Source organism: Pithys albifrons, chromosome 19 (genome assembly GCF_047495875.1).
Source record: "Pithys albifrons albifrons isolate INPA30051 chromosome 19, PitAlb_v1, whole genome shotgun sequence".
Lineage (NCBI taxonomy): Eukaryota > Metazoa > Chordata > Aves > Passeriformes > Thamnophilidae > Pithys > Pithys albifrons.
The window spans coordinates 5,785,851-5,802,994 of NC_092476.1; the positions used below are offsets into that span (position 1 = coordinate 5,785,851).

At 43.8% G+C, this 17,144-nt stretch overlaps 1 protein-coding gene across 3 annotated transcripts in view; it reads left to right on the forward strand.

Moving 5' to 3' along the window:
• The first annotated feature begins 349 nt into the window (after positions 1-349).
• SPAG9 (sperm associated antigen 9) overlaps positions 350-17,144 on the forward strand; it is a 62,229-nt gene continuing 45,434 nt past the window's right edge. Inside the window, exons 1-2 of one of the 3 annotated variants that reach the window (XM_071573438.1) lie at positions 350-788; positions 7,321-7,441. In XM_071573438.1, the coding sequence (XP_071429539.1) occupies positions 483-788; positions 7,321-7,441 (427 nt within the window). In that variant the 5' untranslated portion in view covers positions 350-482. Of the gene's footprint in view, positions 789-7,320; positions 7,442-14,397; positions 14,504-17,144 lie in introns of those variants that run through there. The other 2 variants (XM_071573439.1, XM_071573443.1) reach the window with 2 other exon arrangements.

Genomic DNA, 17,144 nt, shown 5'->3' on the forward strand with positions numbered 1-17,144 from the left:
TGGATAGGACAGGGCAGGACTGGGCAGGACAGGACTAGGCAGGACAGGACAGGACAGGACAGGACAGGACAGGACAGGACAGGACAGGACAGGACAGGACAGGACAGGACAGGACAGGACAGGACAGGACAGGACAGGACAGGACAGGACAGGACAGGACAGGACAGGACAGGACAGGACAGGATAGCTCCCGCTGAACGGGTTTCCCCATGGCCCAACACCGCGGCCGCCCAGTGACGTCACCACCAGACCCCGCCCATCTCGGTTACATCACCACTCATCCCCGCCCCAGTGTGACGTCACGCCAGTTACCCCGCCCCGGTGTGACGTCACGGCGCTCCCCGCCCGGCGCGGCGGTGAGGTCAGAGCCGCGCGCCGCTCCCCGCCCGGCCCGAGGCTGCTCCGCCGCCGCCGCCGCCGCAGGAGGGGCCGGACCGAGCCCGAGCTGCCGCCGCCCCGCCGGGCCCGCTCCCCCCGCAGCCATGGAGCTGGCGGACGGCGTGGTGTACCAGGAGGACCCCGGCGGGCCCGGCCCCGCCATGATGTCGGAGCGGGTGTCGGGGCTGGCGGGCTCCATCTACCGCGAGTTCGAGCGGCTCATCGGGCGCTACGACGAGGAGGTGGTGGCCGAGCTGATGCCGCTGGTGGTGGCCGTGCTGGAGAACCTGGACTCGGTGTGCGCGCACAGCCAGGAGACCAGCGTGGAGCTGGAGCTGCTGCGGGACGACAACGAGCAGCTGCTCACGCAGTACGAGCGGGAGAAGGCGCTGCGCAAACAGGCCGAGGAGGTGCGCGGGGAGCGGGGGCGGTGGCGCGGCCCGGGCGGGGGGCGAGGGGGCCGGGCAGGGAGAAGCGGGACCCGGGGAAGGGAGAGCCGGGGCCCGGGCAGGGAAAAGCGGGGCCCAGGGAGGGAGGACCGTGGCCCGGGAAGGGAGAAGCGGGGCCCGGGCAAGGAGAGCTGGGGACCAGGGAAGGGAGAAGAGGGACCCTGGCAGGGAGAAACGGGGACCGGGGAGGGTGGACCGTGACCCCGGGAGAGAGAGAGAGCAGGGCCCCGGGAAGGGAGAGCCGTGGGCTGAGAAGGGAGAAGCGGGGCCCGGGGAAGGGAGAGCCGGGCCCCGGGGAGGAAGGACCGGCGCCCGCGGAGCCCGAACGGGGCTGGGTGAGCGGCCGGAGCCGCCCGTGACGAGTTGCGATCGCGACGCGGCTCCGCGAGGAGGAGGGAGCGCCCCGGGCCGAGCGGCTCAGCCCCCAGCGGGGCTCGGGCTCAGCTCTGCCCAGCCTGCCCTCCGTGTCCCCATCATCTCACTCCGGAGGGATTTCGGGTATCCCCCGGGGGCCTCTCCATGGCAGAGCAGCAGCGCTGCTTGCAGAGCAGACACGGAACCAACCGCGCGCTCCCTGCGCTGTCACGGCCCCGCCGGGTGCGCTCCGTGCCGGGAGCTGGGTATGACTCCCAATGGATGTAAATATCAAAGAATAGTGGCAATGCGCTGCAGAAGACCCACGAAGGCACGCTGTGTCTGGGCTGAAGGTCTTCACAGCCGGTGCGTGAAGCCACAGGCAGCAACAGGTGATGTGGACTGTTCAATGGCATCGGCTCTGACTTGGGATGTTGGATATTTATATTTCAGTTTTTGTGCTAAGAATCACTTCAGTGTAAATAAGCACACGAAGTGTTTTCTTCTGTGAGGTTATGAAAGAATACAATAGAAGGCAGCTGTGCAGGGTAACTTCCTCGGGCTCATTGTCTTGCCAAACTCCTGAAGGAAATTGGATTGACAGCATTATCTGTAATAGAACAAGCCATCTTACAAGTCTATTTCAAGACTTCTTGTCCCGTGCTTATCTCTCTGCTTGTGCTGCATTCCAAATTTTCCAAAAATCAGAGGAATAGTGACATGGAGGGTGAAGACAGTATGACAATGAAAACGTAAAAAACATTAAGCTTGTACAAACACTTATTTATGTTTCTAAGTGAGTGCAAAATGTTGTCTGCAAATTAGTCCAGGACTTAGTTTGTTATGAAGTGCTGTGGTATGAATGATGTCCCCCATTCTTGGCCTGCTTGACCATTCATCCTCCTTGTGAAACACTTTGTTGTTTTATGATGCTTTATGGACTTCAGTCAGGGGACTGTTGCCATAAACACTTAATCACTGGTTTTGACACAAGCTGCATGTCAAAGGCTTTTATAGAAAACATATTTCTATTGAGAGTAACAGGAAGAGACTGATAAATACTTTGTGAACTAATTCATGCAAAAATCAATCAGGCTTGAAGCACAGGCAGCATTTGCCATATTGAAAAAAGCAGGCCCTGGGCAGCAGAACAGAAACTGAACCAATATGATGAAAGGTAATAAGGGGTTAATTATGTTGTGGCTCTCCAGGAGCTGTAGGGCCTGTGTTGGTAGTCTCCATTTCTGTGTGTCAGGATAAATTAACTAAAGGGGACAAGCATTGTGCAGTCTCAAAACCAGCACTCATGCTGCAGGACAACTTCCTGATGCAGTTACACCACAGACTGTGTTTTCATTGGAAGCACAAAGGTAATTTTTGTGATGTGCTCAAGTCATTGTGCTGTACAGGTGTGAAAGTGTCTGTCAGATACAGCATGGCATGTTCAGGAGAGGCATGTGGTTTAGTCAGGCATGATTGTTACAACAGTTTGTTTTGATGCTGAGATAACCTGATGGGTGCAATATGGTTAAAATAAACGGAGGGAACAGGAATATAACAGTATTGTTCTTGGACAGTGAGCTTGACCTGTTTCTTTTCTTTTGTTGTGGAGGTTGCTTGTGTAATGTGATGGGAAAATAGAGAATTTTGAGCTATTAAGTTCAGTATTTCTTCTGTTCGCAGAATCATAGAATGGTTTGGGTTTGAAGGGATCTTAAAGCTCATCCCATTCCACCCCCTGCCATGGGCAGGGACACCTTCCACCAGCCCAGGTTGCTCCAAGCCCTGTCCAACCTGGCCTTGGACACTTCAGGGATAGGGCAGCCACAGCTTCTCTGGGCAACCTGTGTCTTCTGCTCTGACTGTCCTGAGGAATTAACAGACCTTCTTTCACTTTCCGCTTGTTGCTGTAGGAAATTTTACTTGTAGTAGTATCTTAATCAACATTAATGGTTTACTATTTGAATAGGGATCTCTTTACCCCATCATCTTGATTTCCTTTCTCTATTTCCTGTGCTTAAAAAGTGTTATTAAATAAGTATCTTGAAAGTTGTGGCTTGTGGACTTCTGAAATAATTTTTTTAATTCACCTTAATAGAAGTTCTGGGCCTGTTTCTCAGTCCTCTGGGTAACAGTCACAGTCTTTGTAGTTGCTGTGAAGTCCCTTGTCTGACTTTTAATGGAGTAGGTTTAGTGATATCACTGAAGGAATGGAGGAACCAGCTGTTCTGCTTACAGTTCTGCATAACTTACCTTCCCACCTGGTGACTGTGAGGCAGAATGTCCTGCCACAGAGAAGGGGGAGAGGAACCAGCATTTGGGGTTCTGCTGTTTTGTACACTCAGTGTTCCTTCTGTAGCAGTGAAATGCTGCAGACCTGGGGATGTGGCTGGCAGGTGTTTTGTGTGGACTTGGAAACAGGATAAAATCTACACTTAGCCATGTCAAGTTAATATATCTTTTAGCTTTTCTGCTGTTGGTGGGATTAAGCTGTTCTTGAAATCTTTTGCAACCGTGAAAAACGATTTACCACCACAAAAATTGGTTTAATAATAGCATGAACTTGATGTCTGCCTTTTCTTACTGTTCCCAAAGTTAACTTTCTTCCTTAGGGTGTTATGTTAAGTAAACACTGTGCAGTAAGAGTTTAAGTATTTTTCATTTGAGAGATCAAAACTAAGACCCATTTTACAGAAAGCTGTAAAATACTGTGAAAGTTGGCAGGTTGTTGTCAGGTATATGTATTTTTCTCTGCCCCAAGTCCAGCTGAGGTGGCTGTGTAGTTGATTTTTTCTCCCTGCTCCAGGAGGAACGTGCCAGTGGCTGGGAATGTGGCATCGTGTCAGTACAAGTTACTGAAGGACATGTCACAGGGTAATAAAGATTGCCAAGTGGGTGGGAACCTGACATCAGATACACTCCCTATTGCACCTGGGTCGTGTGACAGGAAAACAAGTCAGAACATAAAGAGGCAGAAGGTGACATAAATACAGGAAAACCAGTTTCATTTGTCTGTGTTACTGAATTATTCAATGGTTGTGTGCATGAGAGAGGGCTCCAAATGTGGGTGCTGTGCCTTTGTGTAGTCTGGGTTTGTATTTATTGCAATTATCGCTGTAAACTTTAAAGTAGATTTGAAATTGATGACATAAAGACTTCTGAGTCTAATTTGTGAAGGACTTCCTCACACTTTTATTGGAGGCCTTTAAGAACAGGTTGGGCAAAGGTCTGTCTGAAATGACATGGTTGATCCTGCCTGGAGAAAATGGGATGAATTAAATGGGAGTTGCCAAACATAGTTGCTGGAGGTATCACAGGCTTGGGTTTCAGCAGCAGGCACGTGCAGGCGGGTTGTGCATCACATCCTGTGCTCCCACCTCACCAGAGCCTCATCAAAATTAACACTGAGCAGCAGAGCCTTGAAACAAGATGACCTTTTAAGGATCATTCTGGCTGTATCTACTGTAATCTTGTGTGATGTGGTCTGATTGTTTTAAAGAGAAGTTTGTCCTTTAGTTTGTCTTAAAGAAAAAAAAAACAAACATAAAAAGAAGTTCTCTTCTCCTTAGAGTTGATATATCATTGTGGCCCAGACAGGATGTCATTTAAAATGAGGAAAACTAGATTTTTGTCTCTCAGTACTTTGTATAACCAGTAGCTTGGATTGCAATAAGAAGATGGCTAGTATCCATCTATTTAGTTGCTAATATGTTCCTACCTATGGTTCTGGATTTACATAAACAATGCAGAAAATGTGAAATATTTGAGTATATTATCAATGTGAATTTTTTTTTTAAAAGTCTCTTAATAAATATGGGTTCTCAGCCTGTCCTTGGCTGCTGTGGTGGATTTTCTGACTAGTTCTTCCATCATACTCATGCAGGCTTAGTCAGGACAAGATGATCAGTCTGCTGAGGCTGGAGCTGTGGTAGTGCTACCCCTGAAAGGAGAAATGAAACAAATAGAAACATTCAAACTCTAAAGTTCTCAGTCCGTGATTTGATCAGGTGTAGTTTTCAGCAAGGGTGAAAAAAGCTGTAATTACAAAAATGCTTTGAAGAATTAGTAACGTAGATTTAGATTTTAACCAAATGAAGGTAAACTAGTGTAAGGTAACAAAACTGTTCTAGACAAAACCAGTTTTTCCTACTCGCAGTTGAAGAACTTGAGAGGAAATACAAAATGATACTTATCTTTAGTTTCATGGGTAACCATGACATTAATGGCTCTGAATGGCTGTTTATTCAGAAGTATAATTGTCACTGGCATTTTGCAAGCTATGAGACATGTCTGACTTGGGAAATCATCAGAGAAACAACTAAACAAAGATGTTACAGTTTTATAATTCTTCTTTCATGTTTTCCCATGTTTAATGTAGCAAACTCTGTTGGTCTTTAGCCCCAGTGCCAAACTTGCGTCAAACTTTGAAGCCCTTTTTGAAAAGGGAGTCTGCTAAGAATAGGCCAGACATGACCTGAATCTTTAATGTTAAAGGGGCAAAAGTCTTGTATCAATTGCTACAAAGGATACATGAAACGAGCCTAAAGGTTGAGTTTTTCAATATTGCTATGACAAATTAATATTCCCAAACTTTGTGTTGAGGGGGCAGAAAGACTTGTGCACATCCCAGGATTTTAGATGGCAGCCCCCAGGCAGGGCTACCTGGGCTGGTGTCAGCTGTTCTTGATTGTTTCATGATGTGGCTTCAAGCACAGTCATATGAACACCATGCCTAGTCCTGTGATAGCTGCTGTGAGAGCTTGGCTGAAAGGAACTCTTGTTCCACTTCATAGATTTCACTACATTTCTACATCTGAAGTACTTTTTAAGCAGAGCTTCTTCTGATGACCCTTCTAAACTGAAGCTCTTTTCATAGGATTACAAATCTCTGCTTTTGTAGAAGCTCTAAAACACTTTGGCTAAGATGTAGTGGTAGCTTGTTAAGAGTTGATGTGTGAGCATTTGAAGTGCTTTTCCCACTAAATTTTCCTAGCAATAAATAGGAAAACCAATATTCAAATTGCAATACTGTTTTAAAGTTGCTGCCTCCAGTGTCTCTTTGCTTCCATGTGGTGCCCAGCTGCAGCTTCCTCTCTGACCCTTTAACTGTCTTGGATGTTTGGTTTTTGTTTGTTTTTTTTTTCCCCAGAGGCTTCTGGTCCACTTTTCCTCCTTGTTCCATGAGCCTTGTGCATAACTCGTGTTGGTGGCAGTGCAGAGTACAGAGAACTGCATGACCTAAGACATCTCTGGCTATTAGAAGTATTCTTTGTGCTACCAGTACACACTTCTTAATTTTTAGGTTACAAGATACAGCAAAAAATATGGGTTTAAAACAGCTATAATAGTGAATTGGTAATTTTAATCTTGTGGAATGTAAACACTGATATATTCATCACTGAGCTCCAGAATGTTGTGAGACACAGAGCTGGCAAACGAAGGTACCAGAGGGTAAAGGTGATCAGCACAGTTGTAGAGTGCCCGTGAAGAGTCTTCTGTGCAGTTGACAGATTGTAGGAGGTGGTTAATAAGTGTTTGATGAAGACTGTGAGCACTTATAACCTGTCAAACAATAACAGAATTTGGGTGGGAATGAAAAGATAGCACATAATTGTGATTGACACTGCTGCTGCTGCTGCCCTATTGCAGTGACTGTACCTTCATGTCTTACAGGTGAAAATAACTTCACTTATATTCAAACTAAGGATACCAAGACTCCCTGTATTTACATGTTGGCACTTGTTTTACATGAAGTTAGAAAATAATGAAATCATTCTTATTTGTATTAATCCCAAGCAGGTTCTCTGAAGTAGTTGGCACTTTGTTGATAGTTGCCACACAGAGCAGCCCAGATTGGGTGTTTGACTGATGGACTGGACTGAAATAGTCTTTGGTGTTTAAATGTGGCCTGTGGATCTGTTCAGTTGTTTTGGAAAATCGCTTGCACCTTCCTTGCTGTGAAGGGCTGCTGTGTTGCTTTGTATGTGCTGCTTGAAGTGAAAGTACTTCTGAAAACACAATTCTGGGTATGACTGTGTATTTCTCTTTGGAGAAAGTACCTTGCCAGGCTTAAAAGAACCCCAAACCTGTAATGAATTTTTAAGTCTAACTTCACTGGTTTTTTTTTTTTTTTGTTTAGAAGTTCATCGAGTTTGAAGATTCTCAGGAACAAGAGAAAAAGGACTTACAGACCAGAGTGGAAGCATTAGAGTCACAAACTCGACAGCTTGAACTAAAAGCAAAAAACTATGCTGATCAAAGTAAGTAAAATGTGTTGCACTCCCTGTAAGTGATATTAGTGCATTTTAAGCTTCATTCTGTAAAGTGATAATACCTATGCTGAATATCTGTGCTATCTGATTCCTGTACTTTGACAGATAACTGAGTTTAACTCTTGTGCAAGCTTGTTTTCCTTAGAATTAAATATAAGCTTGTGACTTGTAATCTGATTCTTCTGATATCCTGCTTGTTTTGTTTGCCTTTTAGACTGTGCTATTTTCTTGTTTAGCAACTTTTTCAGGAGAGACTTAGAACTTATTCCCTTGTTAGGGATGATAAAATAAGCTGTTTCCTCCCCCATTAAACTGTTGTCTGTGCTAAAATAAAGGTAATCTCTTTAAGTTTAGAGGTTCTGATGAGATAAGAAGAGCATTTGATGCCAATTCTCATTAGTTTTTATGTAATTTCTGCTTAATTATTTATGTGGCATTTAGTTTTCCTAGAAAAAGAGTTTAGGAAGAACACTTCCCTTTTTAGAGATGTTCTGTGTAATTTAAGAAAAAACCTTGTGTAAACTATGGAAAAAGATGAGTTTTTCTGAAACTGAAAGTTACACTGTGAATATTTTGTAGTGTAGATGTTCTGCTGGGCTGCTGCTTATCCAGGTGCACAGTCATTGAATTATAGTCCATCATGAGTTTTTCTGCTTTTCTGCTTCTCACTTCTGAGCTGCCTTCTGTTGATGTAAGACCAGTGTGTTCGTCAGTTAATGTTCAGTTTTTATTGCTGGGCCATGCAGGACTGTAAAGTGAGACTGTGACAAGGCTGAGGTAAGATCAGTTTCTAAAAGCAGAGTGCCAGTTGTCAAAATAGCCCCTTTTCACTACTCTTTCTTCCTGTGTTTTTGCTCAGCCACCTCTCTTTCCCACAACACAGCAAGTTACAGCTCTTTTCCAATATAAGCTCTAATGCTGTTCCTGTGAGGTTTTATTTTCAGTGGCCTGGCTGAGTCCATGGGAGGGTAGAAATGTCAGTCCACTAGGGTTGAGTTCTACAGAGGTGGCCTGCAGAGCTGAGTATTCCTGACATTTGACTAGTTTAGAATTGTGTTTGCAAATCTTAGAGACATGTGCTGCTTCAGTTCCATTGCAGTTAAAATGCTCCTGGATTCTGTACAGGCAGTGATGGAGCAACACTCCAAGCAATCTTCCCTAGTGAAGGCCAGGATGGTTATTTTCTGAGTGTATCTTTATAGATCAAACTGAGCTAAAGTGGAGAGTTGTAAAGCTCATTGTAGAGACTTGTCCCTGAAACGTTGTGATTCCTGTGGATGGGATTGTGTGTGTGTTTAGAAGTGGCAAGAGAGGGAAAAAGAAAACATTGTAACAAGAGTTGAGTGGTCTGTTTTGGTAGCAAAGACGCTGTTTCCAGAAGGCTGTGCCCTAAACCCACAGCCCAGAGAGTTTGGTAATGGGAGACCCTGCGCTCTGACAACAAGATTATGGTATCAAGATTGCATTGTGTCCTGTAGGCCATTACTTTTTCTGTTAATACAATGAAAATTTCAAACGAGTTGCACAAAAAGGGAAAATTACTTGGATTTCTGGCAATGTCTGTAGCAGCTTATCTGGAATTTCTCTTCTAGAAATTGCACTTACAAAATGTTGTTATCCATACATGGTATCACTCCATGAATCTGTGTGAAATTCTTGGTTATATTTGAAGACTTAATATTCAAAGCAATGTATGAATTTAAACTTTTAATTATATATATTGTGTATGTGTGTGTGTGTGTATATATGAATGATAATAATGAAAATATTTGCACTAGAAACTCACTTATTCCAGTAGAACAACTAAGGGTTGTCTGGAACTACTTTTTTGTAACAAGTAATGCTGCTACAAACAGTTATAACTACATAAAGCTCTGGTGTTAGAGCATTGAATTTAAACAGTTCAAAAATCTATTTATTGTAGCAAAAAATCATTTTATTGGAGAAAAACCTTTTGTGATGGCAAAATTGTGTCTTTGGGGAAACAATAGGGCTGGGTTGAACACCGAGTTTTGCTTATGCTTTGGGTTGATAAGCTGTCTGGGGCAACATGAAAGGCTGCCAGGAAGGTTTGACATACTGCTGATGCAGAGCAAGATCAAAGGGGCAGAAGCACATTTGTTGAACACCTAACAAATATTATGCAAGTGAACTGGTTTTTTTAGTGCTCTAAATTTCTAAAGTATGAAAACTATACTAGAGTCTGTCCCTGAAGTGGCCTAACTATTGCATGACCTTGTTTTGTTTTATAGAGAAGGCAACTTTTGTGTCTGCGATACCAAGATACCAACGTGTCACTTTAATTCACTGGGTGCAGCTACAAATCTTTTATTTATATTTCTTTTTCACTTCTACTTCCTATAGTACTGCCTGTGCATCTAAATTAGGTGCTGGTATTTCCAACTGTTACCACATCAACATTCAAAATAGGGGCAGTGTTATCGCTGGTAATGGGAGTTGCAAATGCCTGGCACAGAGCAATAAAGCAAATAAAACCTGGCTTTGGAGCCCAGAGCCTGAGATGGCAACATCAGTTCATGGCATGAGTAATAGATAGAAAACAGGTAAAACGTGATCCCATGTTGTACTTTACTGCAGGACTCTTTGCTTCATGTCAACTATTTGTGCTCTCTGTGCATTTCCTCAAATAAGCAAAGCCTGTGAGAACAAGTTTTGTCCATTAAAATGTTTTGATTCATTCTCTTGAACACCATCAGTTCTGAGCATTTAGTGGAGGAATTGTCAGCTCTTAAGGTTCCTGGTCAAGTTCAGTGTGTTTGTATGTGGTTAAATAAGTGTGCCAGTTGAGATTGCTCAGGAAGCCATAGCTATGTCCTGAATGATAAGTGCTTGTTGGTGCAGTGTAAGTGATTGTCAGGCTAAAGAATAAAAACATATTTCTCTGCACTTACATTTATCCTGTGGAATTATACCCAAAGCCACATATTCAAACAGCTAGGCTGGAATAGATCTGCCATTTGAAATTAAAGTAAAATGAGAAGCTTGTTTTATGTCAACCAGTTGCTGAGTTCCTGTGGTTCACTGACATATTCTGCATGCATTAGGAATTGAATCAATTGCTGTCAACTACCTCCTGGACAAGTGAACTACCCTGCTCTGTGCTTGCATAGGAGGAAATGGAAAGAGAGAGATGGCAACATGACCTGGTGGCACTGCTGGAGGGACTGTGAGCCCTGGGAGAGGATGAAATCCTGAATGGTGGGAGCAGATGCCCAGGGAGTTACCACTCTTGCTGGATATACAGCACATGGTCCTGGTGTTTACTGGGCTTTGGGGGTTGTCCAAGTCAAGTTTGCTACCAAAAAATGGTGCAATATGTGGTATCCTGGGATTATTTGTTAACAGCTTAAAGAAGAGCAGAGGTGTAAGGATTTGCAGTGTCTATTTGAGTGCAGGAATGTGCTGCAGCAGTGAGGCTCTTTGGCCTGTGGTCCAGCTCCTGGTCTCATTTTGCAGTGCTGCTCTTCTCTAGCTCTCCATGGGTTGTCTCTGCCCTGCCACTGGTGTCAGTGACCTGTGCAGGGAGAGCAGGAAAGGCAGCACCTGTGCTCTTGGGAGCCTGTGACTTGTGGAGGGTAAAGCAAGTTAAATAGCACAGACTTCTTGGAGATTTGTTCAGTGATGGTGCTGGTACAGGCAGAGTTTCTAGCAGCTCTTCCTGTGAGTTTTTTAGTAAACCTTACTGATTGTCAGCATATATTTGCTGGTTTTATGACTTTAGAATTCATGCATTTTTTTCTTCTCAGCAGCAGAGGGCACTTCTAAATATTGTGGAGGTGCACTAAGCATGGTCATGCCAGGTGTTCAATAAATACAACTTTAACACTTATATTACTTAAATTCGTTTCTTCTTCCCTCCCACTTTGGTGGTGTATCTGAGGCAGATGCCAGTCTTTGATATAATCTTAAGTATTTCTTACAAGAGCTGGATGTCATCTTTCACATTATTTCAACTCTTTGCGGTGGTGAGACACCCTATTTCTACTTGTAATTAGTTGCAGAATTAAAATGTTTGAAATGTCAACCTTGGATCTGCAAAACTGGCCACATAGAGCTGTTAAAAGCTTGTAATAGGAATATGCAGCTTGTTTGTCCAGAAGTGCTCCATGAAGGCACATGATACTGCCTGGTACAGTGCTCAGTCTCCAGTTACAGAGAGGGATAAGAGCCTCTCAGAGCTCCTGTGATGTCCTGGGGGGGGGCTACTGAGGTTTATTTTAGTTCCCTTCTTTGCCTCCCTTTTTGGAAACCATTTCTCTCTATATTACAAGCTGTAAGTTAATTAAATTTTTTTTGGACTATAAGATGAGTAGTATATTTTGACTTAAGATGGGAATGGAACAGCTTGGAGTAAGCTTTCTGGAGGAATCATTCTCAGTGTAACTTACTTATGAGAGAATCTGGAAAACACCATGTCTGCATGGCTGAAGTGCTTTCTGATGGAGGTGGTAGGCTGTGGGAGTTGAAAGATTTGGTTCCTTTTTTGGATCTGCCTAGTGCTGAAGTACAATCAAGAGAAAATATTGCATTCAACAAGACAAGAGATACATTTCCATACCTCAGTTTGTAATTTGTGCTCAAGTTAGATTATATTTGGGGGAAAACTATCCTTGCAAAAAAACACAAACCATCAAAACAAACAAACAAAACAAAACCCAAACAAACATAATCCCAAGAAACAGGTCTTGATCTTCAGAGCTGCAGATATTGTGACACAACTGTTGGGGTGATTGTATTTCCCATGTCAGGTGACACTGTGCTGCTATTGCTTGCTGAAAGTTTTATTTGGGATATGAGACAAATGCTTTGGCAGCTGACCTAAAAACACATTTTGCTCGGATTCTAAACAGAACTGTTGCTTCCACTGTCTTCAAGAGAAAATGCAAGACTAGGTTTTGTTGTGAATGTGCTGCAGATGTTATTTGATATTTAATTTTCCTCTGAGCTCTCTGGATACCAGCACTGCTGTCATGTACACCCAGGCAGCCTCTGGATGGATGATCTGAAGGCATCTGATACCTGAGATGTACCTGCACAGAGGTGCAGCAGCACTTTATGTGGGTCTGTAGTTAACAGGGAAACTGTGAGGTGGACTTTGAGCTGTGAAGCTTAAGGTTGTTTTGGGATTTGATTTGAGTTGCATATCTGTGCACCTGGTGATGTAAATTACTAAACTGGTATGAAACACCTCTGTCAGTAGGGCCATTTCTGGGCATGGCTCAACCAGAGGTTATTCTAAGGAATACAAGGAAGCTTCTCAATAGGTCCTGGAAAGAAGTTGAAAAGTTCAAGTTTGTTCAGTGGGGTCTGGATTGTTACTACTTCTTTTTCAAAGACTGAGAACAGCAGAACTAATCTGATTTCCAGCAAAGAAGGAACAGAACAGCTTGAGATGTTGTACTGCTTGATTAATAAACATGGTGCTTTTTTCCCTTTTCCTCAGTGTGGCTGTGTCTCATCTCTGATGTTCATCACCATCACTGGTTTGTTTACCAGGCAGGTTCCCCCTGCCCCTCCCTACACTGTGCCTCAGGTATCATTCCCTACACCTGAGGAGTCTTTCTATGGGGAGAAATGTGAGTATCAGAGTGCACCAGAAAGGAAGGCTTTGCTTCTGGCTGTGCACGTCTCCGTATCTGCCCGATGTGATTCCCAGGCATCTGCAGTGTGGGTTTGGGAGCCAGGAGCCCACTAGATGGAGCAGGGGGTACAGCTGAGTCCAGAGCCTGCACGGAGCCAGGCTGCAAGACACGGGGCCAAAATAAAATGGAGTAGGAAATTAGAGCAGTGATTGGCCTGCTTTAAACTTGGCTATTAATATACCTGAACAAAAGTGATGAGGGGAGGTTGAAGTCCACTGGCATATAATTAACTGCTCGTGTACATTTTTAAGTAAAGGGAATATTGTGCTGGTGGTTTAAGTGCTGGAGTTTGGTTGTTATAATGATTCTGTGGCTGTAAATGTAGCAATTAAGAAAATAGCCCCAAATGTCTCTTGCAATCTTACATTGCTGAGTTGTTACCACTTATTTGGTCTTATAAACAAATCCAGACTGGTGTGCCTTCTGTGTTCACACTGACTTCATGTGGATTTTCTCAGAAAGGGACTTGCTTCAATAGCCAGATGTATATATGGAACATCCCACTGATTGCAAAACAGTCAGACAAGTTTTCTCAGTGAAACACTTTTTTGTACAGAGACTGGGCAAGAAGCTTGGGGTTTTGACTTTTTATGTAGAAGGTGGTTTGTGTCTATCCTTGATCTCCTGGCATATGGTTGTCTTTATATTACATGGTTGTAGCAAATGTTTAAGGAGATTTTTTTAAAGATTTAGGTCGGGTGTTTGGTATAAATTACAGGGATTTTGTGCACCTGAGGCATAGTTGAAACTTGAACAGTCCAGAAGACCATTGCAGCTGCATGTGTTGATATTTGCTATCAACAGAGCATCCTTGACAGCTAAATTATCTTTGTAATTGAGAGTGCCCTACTTATTAAACTGAGAGCTAGACCTGCAGTTCACAGTGTAAGAGCTACTTGAAGATGTCGGTCTTGCCAAGGGGTTGAATTTATCGCTTGATTTACAAATCAGTTTTCTGTCCTGCTTTGATTTCCAGGTCTTAACTACTTCCAGATTAAACACTTGTTTGGTAACTTCAGTCCGTGTTTCAGTCCATGGGTGTTGTGTGCTGTTTAGCAACTACTTGGCAGGTCACAAGGTCCTACTGGATCTCTATCTTAGCTTTGGTGTGGGACCTGCAGTTAAGAAAGGAGCTGGATGAAAGCTGTCCAAGGGGAGTCTTCAGGTAGTCCCAGTGCTAGGAAATGCTCATTAATGAGCTAGATCTCTGTCCTGACTTGTGTAGGAGGAACTTGCAATTCCTCTGAAGGCATCACACTGGTTGGATTTGCCATTCTAGCAGGTCTGTTTCTCTTTCTCCCCCTCAGGCTTATCAGGAGTTTGAGGCAGAGGACAACATACAGATGAAGGGTGTTCCAAACTTGGCAAAAGCCATCAGACTTGGGAGGTAAGCTCTGACTTTTGAACAGGCAGGATGGGCAGCTTTGTTGCCTGATTCTTTATTATTCTGTCAGGAGACAAACTCCAGAGTCTTCTCTCTGGTTTACCAGAATATTTAATCTCCCATTTTTGTAGTCTGATTTGAGAGAACTTTGTTCAGGATTGGTACTGCAGGCCATTGAAGGTGTTAGGACATTGACAGTGCTGGAAAAGGTTGCAAGTAGGCCTTGGACTTGAGTTTCTGGTGGTGTTCCAGTGGGATGCTTTCTCATCAGCCTGGAAGCACTAGAATGTTTGCATTCTGTGCTCAAACTGATGATGCTTGAAGACTTTAAATTTTTTTTCCATAGAAGCTTGTAATTGTCAGTAGTGCAACTCTTTTGATATGTGCTACATTTTGCCCATGTAATATCTTAATTAATCTTGTAATGTGATATCTTCCATGGTGTAAAAAGGATATGATGGCTTTAGAAAGACACTGAGCAGAGATATAATGGATACTTTTGCTTTGAGAATGTGTATCCTCAAACTAGTTTTTTCATCTGCTATTAAGAATTCGACATCTTAGTGGAAAAAAGTCTGAGATTTAAATATCAGAGGAACTTTTTGTATTGTTATTTAAGTCGAACTGATGGAAACCATGTCTGGTTGCCACTTGGCAGACCCAGCATATGGCAGGCAGGGCCAGCTTCCAGCTCCATGTCTCTTGGGGTGTTATCAGGGCCAGACTTCCACTCTTTGTGTGCTGGTGGATTAAAATGGAACTGGCAACAATTGCATTTGGAATGTACTTCTGGGTGCCAATGAAAGGCATTTTTTTCTCTCCTGTTTGGTTTCCTGTTACTGCTGATGGGAATGTACCTTTAATAGTGACTTAAGTTTCTCCAAGGTTTTGGGGTAAGAACCTGGTGGTCTCCCTCAAAATTCTTCTGACTGTTCTACACAAGGTTCAAGCGTCTTCTGTGTTCAAGTCAGTGGTGATCTCTGATCCTCAGGGAATATCTGACTTGCACAGTGTTTAATTGGAAAAGGGAAGCTGTTGAATTAGTTGTTTTGTCAAGATCTTATCTTGATGGGAGGCCTGTTTTGGGTAGAATAGATTTCTGGTGTTGTCTCATCCTGCTGGTGTTGGAAAAAACAGGTCTGAGCATTGCTGGTGTGGTGTCTGTTGCGGGTATATAACTTAGTGTCCATCCTCTGAGAACTGAAACTTCAGCTCTGGGACTGGAACGTGTTACACAGCTGGAAGTGACTTCCAGAATAAAGTGCTGAATGTCAACTATATAATCTTTTAGGACCTTAATCTTCTTAACCTCTCTACGTGATGAAAATTGTGGTCTGACCTATTGGGGATACCCCTCCTTGACTGTGCACTACCCCTGTCTATGTATATTTGGCTCCTATAATTTGATTCAAGGAACTATTTCAAATTTGGACATTAAAATTTTAAAACATTTTAAAGGATTTATTGCTCCATAGATAAAGTGGTGTGCTCCCTTGTGAAACCTCAACTCCTGTGCCAGGGTGTGTTGTTTCCATAACACGGGAAATTCTTTCGTGGATTTCCTAAAGGTTGGTTATGGACAACTATGAACGGGGGTGTTTGTCACACCTTGTGTGGTGTTAATCTATGGGGGTGACAGTGTGTTTGTGAATCCTCTGATGTCTGAGGTAATTGATGAGGGAATTGAGCTTGGGGAGTTCAGAGTGTATCTTTGAGAGAAAAGCAGTTTAGAGCCCACCCTTAAGGAGGAGGGAGCCAACTGTACAATGTGGGATACCTTGTAGCCAGTAGAATGTTCCATGTATGCTTAGTGAACTGACTAGCCAATAGTGTGATGACACACTGTATACAAGAGTAGATAAAAGTGAAGCTGTAACTAAAAATAAAGCTCTTTGTTCTAAGTTCAAGCCTTCTGATGCTGCTGTGCCTGAACCTCTTATGACCGCCATACTCACCCCCCTTACTCTTACATTAATCTTCATGAAATGCACTGTCAAGTGCTTTTCCCAGAATCCACTGGAAAAACTCGTCTCTGGGGTTGGCTGCCCTGCCTACACACGAGTGTACTGAACAGAGTTGGGGTTTATCACCCTGGTTTGTGTGCAAGTTCCTGGCGAGGCTGTGCTGAACGGTGGGAGCGCCCTGGGAGCTGCGATGACAGCCCGGGCTGGGGGCTCACCGGGAGCACCGGGTGGGATGGGGGCAGTGAACCTGCCACCTGGGCACTGCCAGGGCATCTCTGATAGACAGCTGCTTAAAATCTGATTACTCATGACTAGGATGCTGCTCAGTCTAACACAGTGGATAAAATGTGCATTGTCACATCATTAACTATAAATTCCAACTCTTCTTTCTGTCATCTCTTACCAGTCAGAATCATAGAATCAATTGGGTTGGAAAAGGCCTCCGAGATCATCAAGTCCAACCCTTGGTCCAGCTCCAGTCCCTTTACCAGATCATGGCACTCAGTGCCACGGCCAAGCTCAGTTTAAAAACCTCCAGGGATGGGGAATCCACCCCCTCTCTGGGCAGGCCATTCCAATGCTTGATTACTCTCTCTGGAAATAATTTTTTTCTGATCTCCAACTTCAGTTTCCCCTGACAGAGCTTGAGCCCATCGTGCCCCCTTGTCCTATTGCTGGCT